Source organism: Microchirus variegatus (genome assembly GCF_963457635.1).
Source record: "Microchirus variegatus genome assembly, chromosome: 18".
Lineage (NCBI taxonomy): Eukaryota > Metazoa > Chordata > Actinopteri > Pleuronectiformes > Soleidae > Microchirus > Microchirus variegatus.
In genome coordinates, this window is record NC_139819.1 from 15,406,350 (window position 1) to 15,423,260 (window position 16,911).

Here is a 16,911-nt window from a genome sequence, read left to right on the forward strand (position 1 = left end):
TTCGGTTTTATTAACTTCTCTAATAATCCCAGATGACATTGCAGAGTCGCTGTCGTTAAAGATTCCAGATATTCAATTGTAATTTACACACATTTATTGTCAGCGTGTGTGTGTGTGCGTGCGTGCGTGTGTGAATATATTCAACTCAAATCATTCTCCTATAATTAAAATAAGAAGTATATGAATAATATAAGTATAATAATTGCACAACAAAAGTTATTTATGATATAAAATTATATAATATACTATAATAATACTGTATGTTATGTTTACTATTGTAATCTTTCAAAATGACATGACTTTAAATATGTGTTCAAGTTCAAGTATGTATTAGTTTCACGCCTCAATAGCTTCAACACAATGAGCTGAATTCATGACATAAATAAGTGGATTATAAATGACGAGCAGATTGTTTCCACAATAAAACAAATAATAAATAATAATCAAATAATAAAAACAGATTCACAATAAAATTCAAACAACAAGGAACATTTTGTTTACGTATTCGAGATTAAAATGAGTGTGTGAGGCGTTACATCTGGTTTGACAGCTGATGTGCTGGTCAGTGTGAGTGGGGGTCAGGGGTCAGAGGTCAGTTCTGACTTCAGTGTCCTTTTTAAATTTTAATTGTAATATTGTTGTTGTTGTTGCACCTGTAGGGCTGTAGGCATTAGGTTATTTGTTTGTTTGTCAATTCATTTATTTGGTGGGCCGTTCATAATATTTTTGTTGTTAATGATTAATATTTGTCATCCGCCAATCAGCACGTTTGATCCACTGCGAGAGCTCTATTATTAGGAGAAAAATAGCTAACGTTTCAAATTAATTTTTTCTCCTTTTTTATTTCCTTTTCCTTGCACTTTAACAATTAATTTATGAACTCATTTCAAGATCAAAACTCTTCACACTGACTGACCGTGACACCAACTTTTATGCATGAAGGCGCTCTGTCGATAACACACACACACACACACACACACACACACACACTGCGGCCCGTTGGTCCGGTGTCGGGCTCGTGAGTCCGTGAACACGTGGAGCCGCTCCATTTCCCGCCGCGCACGTGCACGGGAGGACCAAAGACGTCAAACGTCAGGTTTGCAAATCCAGAAATATTTAAGACGGAATTTTAGTCTGAAAAGTCTCTTGTAATATTCATGCCATCGTCTGTTTTTACCCGCGTCTGTTTTTATTTGCGAAGTATTTGATTATTGATTTGTTTACTTGTAAAACACAGTATAGTCATTATAATCATTATTTTATTTTTGCTCTAAAATAAAATAGTGAGTTATCATCGTAATTAATTAACTAATAAGATCATCTCTATTTTTCTGCGTTATTGCCTTTGCGTTTTATTGTTAAATGCGTTTTATTTATACGTTTCTGACGCGAAACTGCGCAAACGATTGACTGAACTTCACGGCACGGGAATAATGGAATGGAAAAACAAAACAAAACAAAACAAAACACGTTCCCTGTTGTGTTTTTATTTTCTACGTCAGAAAATCATCTTGCCTGTTCAGACTCAATGATCGATTTCTTATGATTGTTTTGGGGGTGTTTTTCGTCCCTGTTTTTGGCGTCATCATCATGTTGGATGTTAACATAACAGGTTCCGAAACTTCAGACTTCATCACCTCTCTCTCTCTCTCTCTCTCTCTCTCTCTCTCTCTCTCTCTCTCTCTGTGTGTGTGTGTGTGTGTATTCCGCGGTGATAAAACGGACCATCAGCAGTAATCTGCGTCGATACGCGCCGGCAGGGCCGATGAGGGATGGAGGGACAAGCGGGAATTAATTGCCGTATATAGTTTTGTGTTTGTGGCGGAGAGAGAGAGAGAGAGAGGGAGGGAGGGAGGGAGAGAGTGTTGGGGGGTTGGGGGTCGATCAATCGGCCACGGCCCGCTATTTATCATCCCAACACGGCCGTATTGAGGTCTCTGGTGTGTGTGTGTGTGTGTGTGTGTCGGGAGTGGGGGTGGATAAAGCAGTCTCACATGTCCTTGTCAGACCCCATTATTAATTAAACCACCACCAATAATAATAATACTAATACTAATAATATTATTAATAATAATAATAATAATAATAATAATTACAACAATAATTATTATAATACTAATATGTTGTCTGTCAGTTTCGTCTCACATTCATCAGTTCTTTGCGTTGATAATATATTTAATGATATTTACACACTGACATGTTCAGTTACAGTGAGTTCAGAGTCAACTGTTTCACACTTCATTCTGTAAACACACATTATTATTTTTATTAATAATAATAATAATATTAATAATAATAATAATAATATAATTTTTTTAAAGGCTGAATAAGACATACGAACGATTACAAAAACAAAATACGACAAAGCAACGCAACATTTGGGAGGCCAGGTCTTAAAATGTATCATGTAAATGACATAATGTGTGTCAGTTTATGTCACTTTTGTAACTTATGTTTGCTCATTTATATTTTGATTCCATTTCTGCTCTGGCGTGGCTTCAAACCATGGTCTGTCTTCAGCAAAACCACTGAAGTGACACATTAAGAGCAGAACTATATTATGTGCAGCAGAGGCTGAGACACCACTCCATACTACATTTCCCATGAAGCAACTGGGCAGCATCTCTTCATCAAGCTGTGTAAGCGCAACATTTTTAAAAAGTTCACTGCTCTGTGCCTCAGATTTCAAGCCCAAGTCGAGGTAAATTACTTACACACAAGCGCGTAGGCACACACACACATATATATATTTGTACATACATAATACATATGTACGTACGTACACATATGTATATATAGAGAGAGATAGATACGTTATTTAACCCGAAGGAAATTCAGGATAATATAATAGTATAATCATTGATGATAATACTCAGTTCTGACATATTTACACTTTTATATTTTATTTGTTTTTGATATGCAAAAATGACTTTACCCTTGCAGTCAACAAACATTATCTATTTTAACATCCAATTGTTCCTTCATCTTCTGCTTGTTTCAGATATTTAGTAAATGTTTTTTTTTGTTGTTGTTTATTATAGGATTTTTGAGTTGAGTTGTTTACAATAATTAAGACAGATTGACATCATCAATTTATTCTAAAGGAACAATAATAATAATAACAGGAGGAGGAGAAATGTAGGCATTATAAGTAAACATTCAAAAGTGGTATTGACTTTTATCCTAAATGTTTGGTGAAGTTGATGCACAGCAATCCAGCATAAATAGCATAAAGTAATATTTGTAATTATTTTATAATTAGAAGTAATTTTTATGTTCTAATGTTTCATGTTCCAACAATAAAATATACAACAGGAGGAGTTCGGACAGCTGCAATCTGTTCTGCTCTGATAAGATCAATTCTTCCAGTTTACATCTGGAGTTAGCTGGCAGTTTTACTGTGATTTAATAAAGCCAGGCGCACACACACGCACGCACACACACACACACACACACGCACACACTTGCCTGTTTTCTGTCACGAATCCATGTCAAATTATTTCAGATTAGTATTTGAGTTGTTTTTACTTATGAAAAATGAAATGACAATTTAAATCGTCGTTTGCAAAACATTTCAAGATTCTACTGAGGTGATCGACGAGTTGCTGTTCACCTCGTTGTTTGCTTTGTTTGTTTGAATCCTAAATTAGAGGAGAAAATCATGTGCAGCTCTTCGTGTTTTTCAGTCAGAACATTTTGAATTTACTTATGCTGCAAGCACCACGTGAGGTGGTCAGTATACTACTGGAAAGGATTTGACAGTTTGAGGTGAAACAGCTTTCACGGAAAGCTATAATGTGTCTGCTCCACAAGAAAACTCGACAGGTGTATAAAATAATTATACATAATTCATACTTTTGATTTACTTGACACATTTTAAGGAACCCAGTGTCACCTTACAAATATAAAATAAAAACAACAAAAAATGCAAAAATAATGGCAAAACAACAAAAAAATTGTGGAAAATATGTGTCTAAAGATTTGAACTGAGGGAGAGAGTTCCATGGATGAGGAACGACTCGGCTCAAGGCGTCTGACGTAATGTGTGAGGAGGATGGAGGAGTGGATGTTTTACAGAAGATCGTGTGCAAGTGTGTGATTATGAAGAGACTTGAACGTGGCAAGGATCATTTTATAGTGGATGCAAAATTTTATCGAGAGCCAGTTCTGGTGTTCGTGGACAGGGGTGATGTCATCAGAGGCGCAGTTTGTGAACAGGCAAGGCAGGCAACTGCTTGGGGCCCCCGACACTCGGAGCCTGAGGGCTGTTTTTACTGAAGTGTGCAGTGACCAGCCGCCTCCCCGTCCCCCTTAAAAAACAATGGGCGATTTGCAATGACATCTCAGTAGGAAACCTCCCTAAAGGGGCCCCACCTCACTTAAACCTCTGTGAAGTTATCGTTCTGCAAGTTGGAAAATGAAGAGGATTATTTACAGTGTAATGCATATCTTTTTTTACTCAGTTTATATATGTTTTTTCAGTTATCTACAGTATTTTATTGTTCTATATATTTAAATTGTTTTATAATGTGGGTTCTTTACAGTGCAATGTATTTTTTTTGCTAAGTTTATATTGTTTTTTTAAAAAAGCTATTTACAGTATTTTATTGTTCTTTAGATTTATATTTTCACATACTTTTTAATTACAAAGTTTTTCCAAGTTATTTCATTCATTTTGAAAAAAATAATAATTTTGAACTCATAATGGTGATGAACACTGTTTGGAAGGGCCCCCTGAGAAGTTTTGCTTAGGGCCCCTACAGACTCTAGAATCGCCTCTGGATGTCATTCATGGAAGTGGTCCGGTGATGATTTGAGCAGCTGCTTTCTGAACCAGTTGCTGTTTATGGAGGAGCATAATTTGTAGACCAATAAGGAGAGAGTTACAATATTTCAATACAGGAGGTGATGAGGGTGTTAACTAGGATGGCTGTGATGGTTTATGTTACATAGGTGTGATACGTATGCAGATGTGACACTTCAACTCGCTCGATGTTAAACCAATGAGCATATCCTCAGTTGTGCTGCTTTTGGATTGAGGAACATTCTGGTATAGAACCAGGATTTAACATCAAAACGGCACTTGGATAGGGAAGACGGTGGGAGGGTGGACAGATGGAGCTGGGTAACATCTGCATAACAATGGAAATGGATACACAATGAGAGGAAAGTGTTGAGCGACACCTTTTCTATCAATTGTGCGACAGAATCTAAATCAGACTCTTGTTGATGGCAATGAAAATAGAGGCTAAAACATGGTGTTGAATCTGTGTTTGGCCTCCTTCTGTTCTTTAACCGCTAAATGCTGGTCCATATTTACCTTCTGCTCTGCTGGTGGCTGTGCTGAGGTTCTCTCATGGCTTCGTCGTAGCCCTTACTCCTCAAAACTGACACTGAATCAGGTGAGAAAATATGTTGTGAGATGAAAAAAAAATAGCAGCCAAAATGAGGTAAAAAACCTAAAAAGCTCCGGAGACATTTGTTTGCTTTGTGTTTAAAGAACAAAGCTGCTGCCTCGCTGTGTGGTCTGACCTCACAGCTGTGCTGAAGACAAACACAGCCATTAACATCATGAAGTGTGATGGTTTTGTTGAGGATAAAATCCAGGAGTTTGTTTCTGAACCTCAAGCTTCTCCGTGTTTGCTGCTCTTGTAATGGCATCTGAGTCAGAGCAAGAAATACATTTGTTTTCACGCTGACATTAATCACGGGATTAGAGTCCGATAAGTGCAAATGTAACAGTGGAAAGTGGCACTTCAGAGGCTCCGAGCGCAAGGATTAATGTCGCTGGTGTGTTTATGAAGCAGACTCGCACGTGAGTTTTTAAAAATAGACACGTCAGAGGAGATAAAAAAACATTTGTCACCAAAAAAAGAAAAACCCTTGCATCAGCAAAGCGTAGAGAGAATTGCCCTGCAGAGCTTTTAAATGGAAATGTTGTCCGTCGCTTGGTGATCAGAGGCAGCGCGGCGCTGTCTAAACACTGGCGATGGATGCAACAGAATACTGAGTTTGAATGATAGGCAGCGAGCGCGCTACAGCCAGTTCACAGCCAGTTCATCAGCCCCAGAAAGAGAGGAAGAGGAGAAGATACCGGTTCAGTGAAGGGAAGAAGACACGTGCAGCTTTGACTCACTCACTGTTCCTGTGTTGTACACTAACAGCTATAGCAGGGATAATCAACTAAAATTCTAATAGGTCCACTTTGTGAAAATTTCCTCAAGCAAAGGTCCGGAACATCATAATGTCAACAACTGACTGTCAGATCAAATACAGAAAGAACAATTCAAAAACATTTCGACAATATTTATTGTCACTTTTATACAATTATATAGATGTAACACTGAACATATGTATTATTTTTTTCTCTCTTAAAGGAAAACAAGCTCCGTGAGTGCTTATTTTCTGTGACCTAAGTTCAGATTTGAGTGGGTGTGTTTGGTCAAAAATGTTCCGTGTGGTCTCATAGTGGCGTTTCACGTTGCCACTTTTTACAATTGCCACTGTCTCTGAACATATGAGACAGACTGGTTTTGTGCTGTAAACTCTCTTTTTTCTCCGTCTTCTCTCGCTGTAAACTCTCTTTTTTCTCCGTCTTCTCTCGCTGTAAACTCTCTTTTTTTCTCCGTCTTCTCTCGCTGTAAACTCTCTTTTTTTCTCCGTCTTCTCTCGCTGTAAACTCTCTTTTTTTCTCCGTCTTCTCTCGCTGTAAACTCTCTTTTTTTCTCCGTCTTCTCTCGCTGTAAACTCTCTTTTTTTCTCCGTCTTCTCTCGCTGTAAACTCTCTTTTTTCTCCGTCTTCTCTCGCTGTAAACTCTCTTTTTTTCTCCGTCTTCTCTCGCTGTAAACTCTCTTTTTTTCTCCGTCTTCTCTCGCTGTAAACTCTATTTTTTTCTCCGTCTTCTCTCGCTGTAAACTCTCTTTTTTTCTCCGTCTTCTCTCGCTGTAAACTCTTTTTTTTCTCGGTCTTCTCTCGCTGTAAACTCTCTTTTTCTCTCCGTCTTCTCTCGCTGTACCGCTCACCAGTCTCCCTGTCTGTCGCTATTTAGTGGGATGCACAGATTTGATTGGCTTTTAGTGGCGTCACGTGGGCCGCGGTCCGCCTGTTAGTGACCTCTGAGGTATAGCATCACAGTGACCCCCTAAAAAGAAACATTAATATTATCAATCATTGGTTCAGAGTTTAACTGAAGTAGTTTAGGCTTTACATTTACACTGGAGCTGACACAAAAATGGCACTTTGCTGCTTTTAGTTTTGTAGTCGAAGATGAAGGAAAAGTTCTGACTCATTCTGACATTTTTTCCCATTCACTCAACGAACCTTTGCTTTAAAAAAAAAAAAAAAAGACCATAATATGATTTAATTCACTTCAATCAATCACGGTGTAAAAGTAGCTTTCACTCTGTCAGAAGACGGATATTTGATTTTGGGAAAAACAGAAAAGAAACATTAACATCCTGTTCCTCTACTGTGTTCGGCTCGGTGGGAGTTTTCTGTGCAGATAATAATCTCTCATTATGTTGCTACAGTCAATTAACATCCATTACTGTCAGACTGCATCTCTGAGTAAATGTTGACACTTGCTAATTCCCTCGCCACATTTAACCTGGAAAAACACAGCAGAGGGAGGCTTTTTCTACCTCATTTGGACTTTGTCAGGAATAAAAGTTTTCTGTTTTCATCACATTCAGTTTTTCACAGTTCTTAAAGGTGCATTATGTAATAAATCTAAAGCAACTGGCCATAAAATCCTCCTAATATGTCACAGAGACTCAGGAATAATGTTCATATAACAAACTGAACTCACCAACAACAACAGAACAGCCAAAATATTTGCTTTAAAAATATATATTTTGCAGACTGCAAATCATGTTTATGTTTTGAAATCATGTTTTGGCATGTGGCGCCATCTACCGCCGTCTACCAATCATTGCAGTCAGTAGAGTCTCAGCTGCTGAGCAACCACGGGTTGCCAGTTACGTCAGAAAACGAAACCTAAAAGACCCTGGTATTTTGAATTTGAATATAGTAAGCGTTTTTGGCCACAGTCTTACATATGGCACCTATAAAAACGATTAAAATGTATCATATTCAACATGAGGTTATTGTTCCTGTATTATTGACATGGGGTAGCCAGAAACTTAATTGTAAAAACTGAAAAATAAATAAACCAACCACAATATCAAAACAAAACCCCAAATTACTGTGTTTTGCCATTGGACACAAAAAGATGCGTGTTATTTTTTTCGTATTGTTGTTTGTTTACGAGTTTGTCTCATCTCCAGGTTGCGACATGTGTGCAGACAACAGGAATGGCGAGTGTCCGATGCACGGTCCCCTTCACTCGCTGCGTCGTCTTGTCGGCACCAGCAGCTCAGCGGCACAGGTCACTCTGCCGGACGTCCCTGATTGGCTGAGAGATTTGCCCAGAGAGGTGAGACATCTGTCTGCTTGTTTATTTTAGTATTTGTTCATTAGTCACAATGTCACAACATTGAAATTGAAATTGAAAACTTTTTCTATTTTGACATTTGATTTAAAGGTGCCATATGTAAGAATGTGGCCAAAAACAGTTACTACATTCAAATTCATAATACCAAGGTCTTTTAGGTTTTGTTTTCTGACGTAACTGGCAACCCGTGGTTGCTCGGCAGCCGAGACGCTACTGACTGCAATGCCAAAACATGATTTCAAAACATAAACATGATTTGCAGCCTGCAAAATATTTTTTTTAATGCAAATATTTTGGCTGTACTGTTGTTGTTGGTGAGTTCAGCTTGTTATATGAACATTATTCCTGAGTCTCTGTGACATATTAGGAGGATTTTATGGCCAGTTGCTTTACATTTATTACATAATGCACCTTTAATCATCACTTTTTGATCTGTGCAACACAGCCTATGTGTGTCATTGTTGTCACAGTGTTATTGTGTGTTTACAGTGTATTGCATTGTTTTTATGGTGTGTTGCATTATTGTTTCTGTGTGGTGTTGCTGCAGTGTATCACTTTTTTTTTTGTTTACAGTCTAACACATCCATCTTGTTTGTGCAGGTGTGTCTGTGCACCAGCACAGTTCCAGGTCTGGGATATGGAATCTGTGCGGCTCAGAGGATTCCTCAGGGAACCTGGATCGGACCGTTCCAGGGTATCCCTCTGATGCTGGACAAACTGCATTGTGGAGCAGTGAGGAACTCGCGTCACCTGTGGGAGGTAAGAGTGTGTTTTGTTGAGGTGTGTGTGTTCCTTTGGTCATCTTTGTGCCCGCTTTCGGTCCATTGATCAGAGCAGATTGTATTTACATACAGTGGCAGGTAAAAGTCAATGTGGCAGTTATAAACAGCTGCATTAGCATTGGGGGAGAACGGGAGGAGAAAATGAGGGATGAGGGGAGACAGAGAGATAGATGAGTCCCTTGTGGCCCGAGCTGGTAAAGGTCAGTGAGCCATCGGTTGACTGGACATCAGTCTCTCTGCTGTTGACCGTAGCAGGACATCATCGGGTGGATGGGGGTCGGTGGCATGAGGCTGGGGGTCAGGAGTCAAGGGGCTGATCCTTGAAGGCACCGTAGGCCAAGTCCAGCAGGAGGAGGGAGTGTGATGTGAGAATGTGAACATGAGTGAGACAGTTGAGCACAGTGAGAGGCACTGGTTTGTTCCTCAGTCAGTCACAGTGAAGCAGCAGGGAGGGGATTCAGATTCAGGTGTGACATGTGATGTTCAGGGTCATGAATCTGTACAAATTAACAGTTGAATTATATAATATAGCTGATTCATATTTTAATACATGTAAACAACAAACATATTACTGTTAAATAATAAAATGTTTTCATTGCAATAAAAAATATAAGAAATGTGACAGACATTTAATGAATTGCATCACTAGTTAGACAGCTTCTCCAGTTTAAGTTTTGTGTTTTAGAATTTCTCAGTAGTTTAATAGATAATAATCATCATACTAATAATAACAGTAATAACATTAAAGGTGCATTATGTAATAAATCTAAAGCAACTGGCCATAAAATCCTCCTAATATGTCACAGAGACTCAGGAATAATGTTCATATAACAAACTGAACTCACCAACAACAACAGTAGAGACAAAATATTGCAGTCAGTAGAGTCTCAGCTGCCGAGCAACCACGGGTTGCCAGTTACGTCAGAAAAACGAAACCTAAAACCTAAATGAAACCCATTTTGAATTTGAATGTAGTAACTGTTTTTGGTCACATTCTTACATATGGCACCTTTAATATAAATTATTATAATTATTAATGTTTAGAAAAGTATTTTTATGCCTCATCATTGATGATTAGTCAGATTTAAATTGTGAACATCTGAATATAAAAGGACAAACCAATCAAACAACAACAAAACAACAAAACAAATGACCAAAATAAGAGAAATCATTTTTTCTTCCCGAAAATCATGCTTTTTAATTGTGGTCTGTTAAATTTTTTGCATGTCTAAATTTTTCTCATAGAATAAGAACCAAAAATCCCTTTTCCTACATGAAAACTGTTTTATGCCTCAGAATCAAAACTGGCAGACCAAACCCATTCTTGTGTTTGAATCCAGAAAAGAAAACCCTGGGACCCTCACTGGGTTTGACACCAGCCATTGAAGCCCCGCCCCCTCTGGAGAAATCCAAAGATCCAATTACCCGCCTCTAACCATTGGCAGATTATTGGCTGTCGGGCTGAAACTGGTCATTAGGCCCATTGACCACAAAGCTTTACACACAGATCCCATTAAAACTCACTGGTTGTTAAACTTGCTTATTGACGCCCCCTAAAACAGGAAGAGATGTGTGTCCTATAGCCAATCAGGGAGCTTGTGTCATGTTGTCTATGGTGTCCAGGAAAGGCCACTTTTAATTAAGACACTTGCCGTTAAAGTGAGAGCAGAGCGGTGGAGGATCTTTGTGGTGCTGCAGTATTTTACGGCTCAGCAAACTGAGCCCCCCCTGAGGCAGAGCTCAGTGTCACAGCAGAAGAAGTCTCCGTTTATGTCAAGACACAAACACAGTCTCATCATCAGTGTTACTATGGTGTTATTCTCCCACAGTGATCTAAGCTCAGTGTGGATACGTTGGTTAAAGGAGGAGTTCAGGTTTTATTTTTTTTAATGTGCGATTGTGTTGAGATAAAGCAATGAATAAAGAAGGCAACTGTTAAATAATGCAAAAGATATTTTGAAATTGAAATGGATTCCTCACACAGTGTATGGTGTGTAACTGGTTGTATTTAGTTAAAGGTGCCATAATAATGTGGCCAAAAATAGTTACTACATTCAAATTCAAAATACCAAGGTCTTTTAGGTTTCGTTTTCTGACGTAACTGGCAACCCGTGGTTGCTCGGCAGCTGAGACTCTACTGACTGCAATGATTGGTAGACGGCGGTAGGTGGCGCCACATGCCAAAACATGATTTCAAAACATAAGCATGATTTGCAGTCTGCAAAATATTTTTTTTAATGCAAATATTTTGTCTGTACTGTTGTTGTTGGTGAGTTCAGTTTGTTATATGAACATTATTCCTGAGTCTCTGTGACATATTAGGAGGATTTTATGGCCAGTTGCTGTAGATTTATTACATAATGCACCTTTAATTACTTATGATATAAATAAAGGTTTCATGGGCACAAACGCCGGTTTAATAAGCGTGTGCATAATGTCCTTTGGGTAAGCAGGCTGTCATTCAAAGTCACTCCCCTGGTGTCCAAACCCGAAGTGAGTGGACATACTTGAGTGACTACGTTTACATGCACATGAAGTATTCCAATAATGCTAACCTGTGACTCGTGTAAATAGTTTATTCCTGTAATCATTACCTGAATAAACCCTGATATGAATTATATAGCGGAATAAGATAGCTCTTCTCGGCTCGTACGTCTCTGCATCTGCTCTCCCTCTCTGCTCCTCCTTCCTCCCTCTTTGGTTTCTGCCTCACGATCATCATGCTTGATCCTTAATCGATCACTTACCTGTCACTTTGATCCACGTCAGCTGTTTTGTTCCTTCTTTTCTTTTGATTCATAAGCAACTTTTCAGCTGCAGCTGCAGATCAAAGTCTGTAGGATCACATTAAGACCTTCATTACGCCACATAACCTTCATGACCTTTTTTTTTAAACGCGTCCCCTCAATGTTTTTTTTATCACCAGCCGCCACTGACAATCATAGAAAAAAATAACAACGTTATATACAAAAATAATATACAGTGGTCCACTCCTCTTTAACTCAACTCAAGCAAGTCCAGTCTTCCACGGCCAACTGCTGAAGAAGAGGAGGCGTCACATGGTCAAAAGCCTGCTGCCAAATAGAGATTAGAGGCTTATATACAAAACCTAACCACTGTTAAATAAATTTCACTAATGATACAGCGCTTAAAAAAAATAAAAAAAATAATACACAATTGAACATTGCAGTTTCTTAGGTTTTAATGGTGATTAATTGTCAAGTGGCTAAAAATCCGACACACACACACAAACAAAAAACAGAACTAACCCTTTCACAACAATAGCTTGTATTTGAAAATAACAGAATGAATAAAGTGAACAAAGATGTGAAATTCGTGTTAATAATCTACTGTGCTGATTTTAACCAGTGATTCATTCCCTTAGTGAGAAAAAAAACATGAGAGAGAAATTCAAAGTTTTCTTAAGTGAGGTAATGAAAATACCAGAGCCTCAGACTTGTACAGTAAGTGAGTCAAAGTACAGTAAATACTTATTTAAAGGGAATGGACCAGTGACCTCCTGCTCCGAGCCTCTGGGCTGTCTTGATTGAAAAGAATGTGGTGCGAAAACACAAGAACCATCCCCAGGTCATGGTCCTGACCTCGTCCTGCGGGCTTTTACAGGGGAGTAGACGAGCTGTCTGTAAAAAAGAAAAACACAGATTTAACTTCAGAGCAGAGACGAAAGGAAAACTCCAACCGCACAGTTTGAGACTAAATCGTTTGTTAGTGTGCAATGATGATGGGACACATGAGGATTCAAAAAATTCCAAAGTGCCACTTGACTTTTTTTTCCTCATGGACCTCAGTCATCCATCAGTGTTTGATTCTGTCCATTTGTGCGTCCCTGTGTCCTTCAGTGTGTCTCCCTGTGTCAGTTCTCATTGACTTTAGTGTTTGCAGTGGTTTGTGGTCGCAGTGGAGGCTCTGCAACCACTGGTGTCACCATTTAACTTTTGTGTAACCATCTGTTTTAATATCGACATCATCGCTTGACCTTCGATGGGTTTATGTCAATTTTTGTTTCCTCCACGTAAGAGCAAAACACGGAGCGGCTTTATGTGAACATATGATAGATATACGCTGCAACAACGGGCTCAGCCATTTGTCTACACACGCGTATGTTTTGGTTGTGTTTACCCACAATGCATGGCTTTGTACCCACAATGCCATGTATTGTAGTCTACATCCTGCATTTAGTTCGCTTAAAGCTATGTTTTAGGGCACTTTCAGAACCTATAGTTTGATTGCTTTGGTCTGCACCAGTCAGAAAAATGTTACAAAGTAGCAAACAGACGTGGGTATGGTTTGCTTTCACATATGCACAGTCCTAAATGAACCAAAACAGACCGCGAAGACCAGGAACAGCTTTGTGTTGCGTTCATGGCGCTGATCCTCGTGTAGGTAATTTTCGCAAAACTTCAGCCAACGGCGCATTGCACCCCACCTCAGGAAGAAGGGGCGTGCCCCCCCCCTGAATTATCTTTTCATCATTAGCTGGCGATCTTCTTGCAGATCCATCAGGTCTATCAACACAGCCTAGCCACACATTTTTCTTCTGAAATGTGAATACAGAGAGGCGTAGGCTTGTTATGAAGTTGTCATACAAACGGCAAGCTTGCTAAACAGAGCTAATGTAAGCTTTTTGTGGGTGTGACGTCAGGGTAAGGCGATATGTTTGTGTTGCGTGCATTTATCAGATTTATCGTTTCTTCCCATTTGGCTTGGTTGCTTTCACACCAGAGGAACCGTACCAAAGTAGGGCAGATAAAGACCTGCCGGAGGGGGTGGCCTCAGACCGGTCGATTTGGTGCGCACCAAAGTACCGAGATTATATTCACACCAACGCAAACGGACCGAACCAAGGGACCAAATTCTTTGGTGCAGATCAGAGTTCTGTTGCACATTCACACCTACCCAAACAAACCAGACTTTCCAAGTAAAAAAACAAGCTCAGCAAATGTTAGCACAGCAATGTTCTTAGACGCCCCCAAGAGGCAGAGAACAACACATTGTGCTTTTAAAGTGAAGTGTTTTCTCTCTTGTATCTCCATTTTGGTCTCCACTACTTACTGAGTGAAATGCCAGGCCCTCAAGATGCTAAATGCTGCTCCATGTTGCTGTTTGCTGCTTTGATTCGATGACCCCTGAGAATCAGGGCAGAAAGCTGCTCTTTAACCTTGGTACTGACATTTGGTCCAGATTATTTAGCAGTGTGGGTTATGCTCTTAAAATGATCAAATATGTTTACTTATTATTTAAAATCAGGATTATGTCAGCACTTTCTGCATAAAAAAAAGTATATAAAGCCTGCGTGGCTGCCTCCCGTTAATCTCTATCTGATAACACTGGACTGTTTGTCCATGGTTCCATAGGTCCTCTCACATAGACGTGTTCCTTAGTTCTGAGCTTGTTGACACTTGGTGGGTTGGGTTAAGTCAGTTCATTCTTGCACTGTGTGACATCAGCCTGTATGTATGATAACCACAGGGGATTCAAGAACAAAGACTGGGGTTTTCCATCAGGACCTTCATGATAGAATAACACAGTGTGTGCCCGCGCTTGTGCGAGTGTGTTTGTGTGTGTGTGTGTGTGTGTGTGCGTGCGTGTGTGTGTGTGTGTGTGTGTGTGTGTGTGTGTGTGTGTGTGTGTGTGTGTGTGTGTGTGTGTGTGTGTGTGTGTGTGTGTGTGTGTGTGTGTGTGTGTGTGTGTGTGTGTGTGTGTGTGAAAACATGTGCGTAGTGTCTGTGTAATCCAGCAGTATGTTTGATCAGTGTGTTTTTACACAGCGATCCAGACACTGGTTGTTTCCTCTCTGCAGTACAAACAGTCACGTAAGCGCTTTATGTTGCAGGTTTTAAACTATATTTGTTGGCCAGAAGTTAAGCATTGCGGGTGTTTAAAATATGGTCAGAATTAAATCAACTTTTAACTGCTTTATCAATGCATCCCGACAAAATATTTCTCTAGATAAGACGGTGAACAGAAAACAAGTGTATGAAAAGTGTTTGATATTTGCTGGCGAACACCTGCTTTTGTTTGACCGCTCTAAAACTTCAAACTTTGAAGACATGATGTAATGTCTTGTACTTGTATGGTATATCAAGAGTAAAACTGCAGTTAGGAGACAGTGAGTGGATGGAGAAAAGCCAAAAATGGTGTCCAGTGGGACAGATGGGTGGGTGCTGATTGTTGGGGGCCCATTTGGTCAATGGTAGCCAGTGTTGTCTTCGTCATACGATAACGAGACGGTGACGAGAATGGACCAAAATGTTAGTGTGTGGTCTGTGTGTGTGTGTGTGTGTGTTCACCGTTGAATGACGATGGATAAGGAATCCCACAGAGGGACTGAACTGCGGCTGTACTTCTTCTAACCCGACACTTACGTAAGTGGACTCGTTAGCATTTTAAGCTAGCGATCTTTATGCTAACAACAAACAGATGGATTATTTATTGGATTACCTCTTTGTGTGTAATAATAGCCAATCTGCAAGCTCACAGTGTGTTGAACTTATAGGTCTGCTGCTATTTTCGCAACTTATGTGCGACACTACCCAACAACAATCTCCAATACTTATTGACCTAAATAAATGTGTTAAAAGACTATACTTCTTTTTTCGACTAAAACTAGACTAAATCCTTTTTGAGTTTTTGTCGACTAAAACTAGACTAAAACCCTTTTGAGTTTTCGTTGACTAAAACTGGACTAAAACTATCACATATGGAAGTGACTAAAATGTGACTAATAAGCATTTTCGTCCAAAAGACTATAGACAAAGACTAAATCTTAGATGGTTGTCAAAAACAACACTGATGGTAGCAGTTCTGACCAGGTCAAATCATGCAGGTGTAGGTATCCACACACTCTGGATGGTGGTATCCAGTATGCAAAATACTGATTATAAAATGAACTAGATAGATTTTGTAGCGCTGGTATAAATTTGCCAAAAACGCCCCCGTTTTCAGGTTCAATCCAAAATGGCGGCCTTTCCTGTAGGATTCACAGGAAACTTGTCATTGACTTTTACTCATGGCACAACCTAATGAACGTGTGTACCTAGTTTCGTTCATGTACGTTATACCCGACAGGAGATGACCTAGTAGCACTTTTTTGCGTCAGTCTTTAGCCCCGCCCACTTCCATTTTTTGACGCACATTCCCCGAACCACTTTCATTAGGCGATTTAAGCCAGGTCTGATACTGTCGCAAAAATCTATGAGTTTTGGGATACGTTCAGGCCTTCAAAAACGCGCATTCCTAAGTGAGAAAATTATAATAATAATAACTCTTTCAGTTACAATAGGTTTCTTGCACAGTCGTGCTCGAACCCTAATAATCAGGGGGGTCTCCATCTCCCATGTGTTGCAATACTGTTTCACCACCCCAGGTGCCACCCTGCAGTATTGGCTATCTTCCCTGTCAGATCTGGGGTTGTGTGGACCTTTTCCACAACGCGGTTTGGAAAGCAAAAAATTAAAACATTAAAATGCAAAATTTTTACACCCTCCACAAATTTAGCCTTTGAGGCTTTCAGGGGGTCTCGAATGTTAATCCCCGTATTTCGCACAGTGGTGGTATCTCAGCCTTGTTGATGGCAGTATCTTTCTCTGGGTTGTGTTACCTTGGATCTTTACGGTGTAATACCTCAGTCTGGGTGATTGTATCTCAGCCCTGTT

General features: G+C 39.5%; 1 protein-coding gene across 1 annotated transcript in view; it reads left to right on the forward strand.

Moving 5' to 3' along the window:
* Positions 1–16,911, forward strand: part of prdm6 (PR domain containing 6) — a gene marked incomplete at both ends in the record, with an annotated part of 63,665 nt that overhangs the window by 959 nt on the left and 45,795 nt on the right. Inside the window, 2 exons of the mRNA XM_083905061.1 lie at positions 8,287–8,435; positions 9,054–9,212. Coding sequence (XP_083761187.1) covers positions 8,287–8,435; positions 9,054–9,212 — 308 coding nt within the window. The remainder of the gene's footprint in view (positions 1–8,286; positions 8,436–9,053; positions 9,213–16,911) is intronic.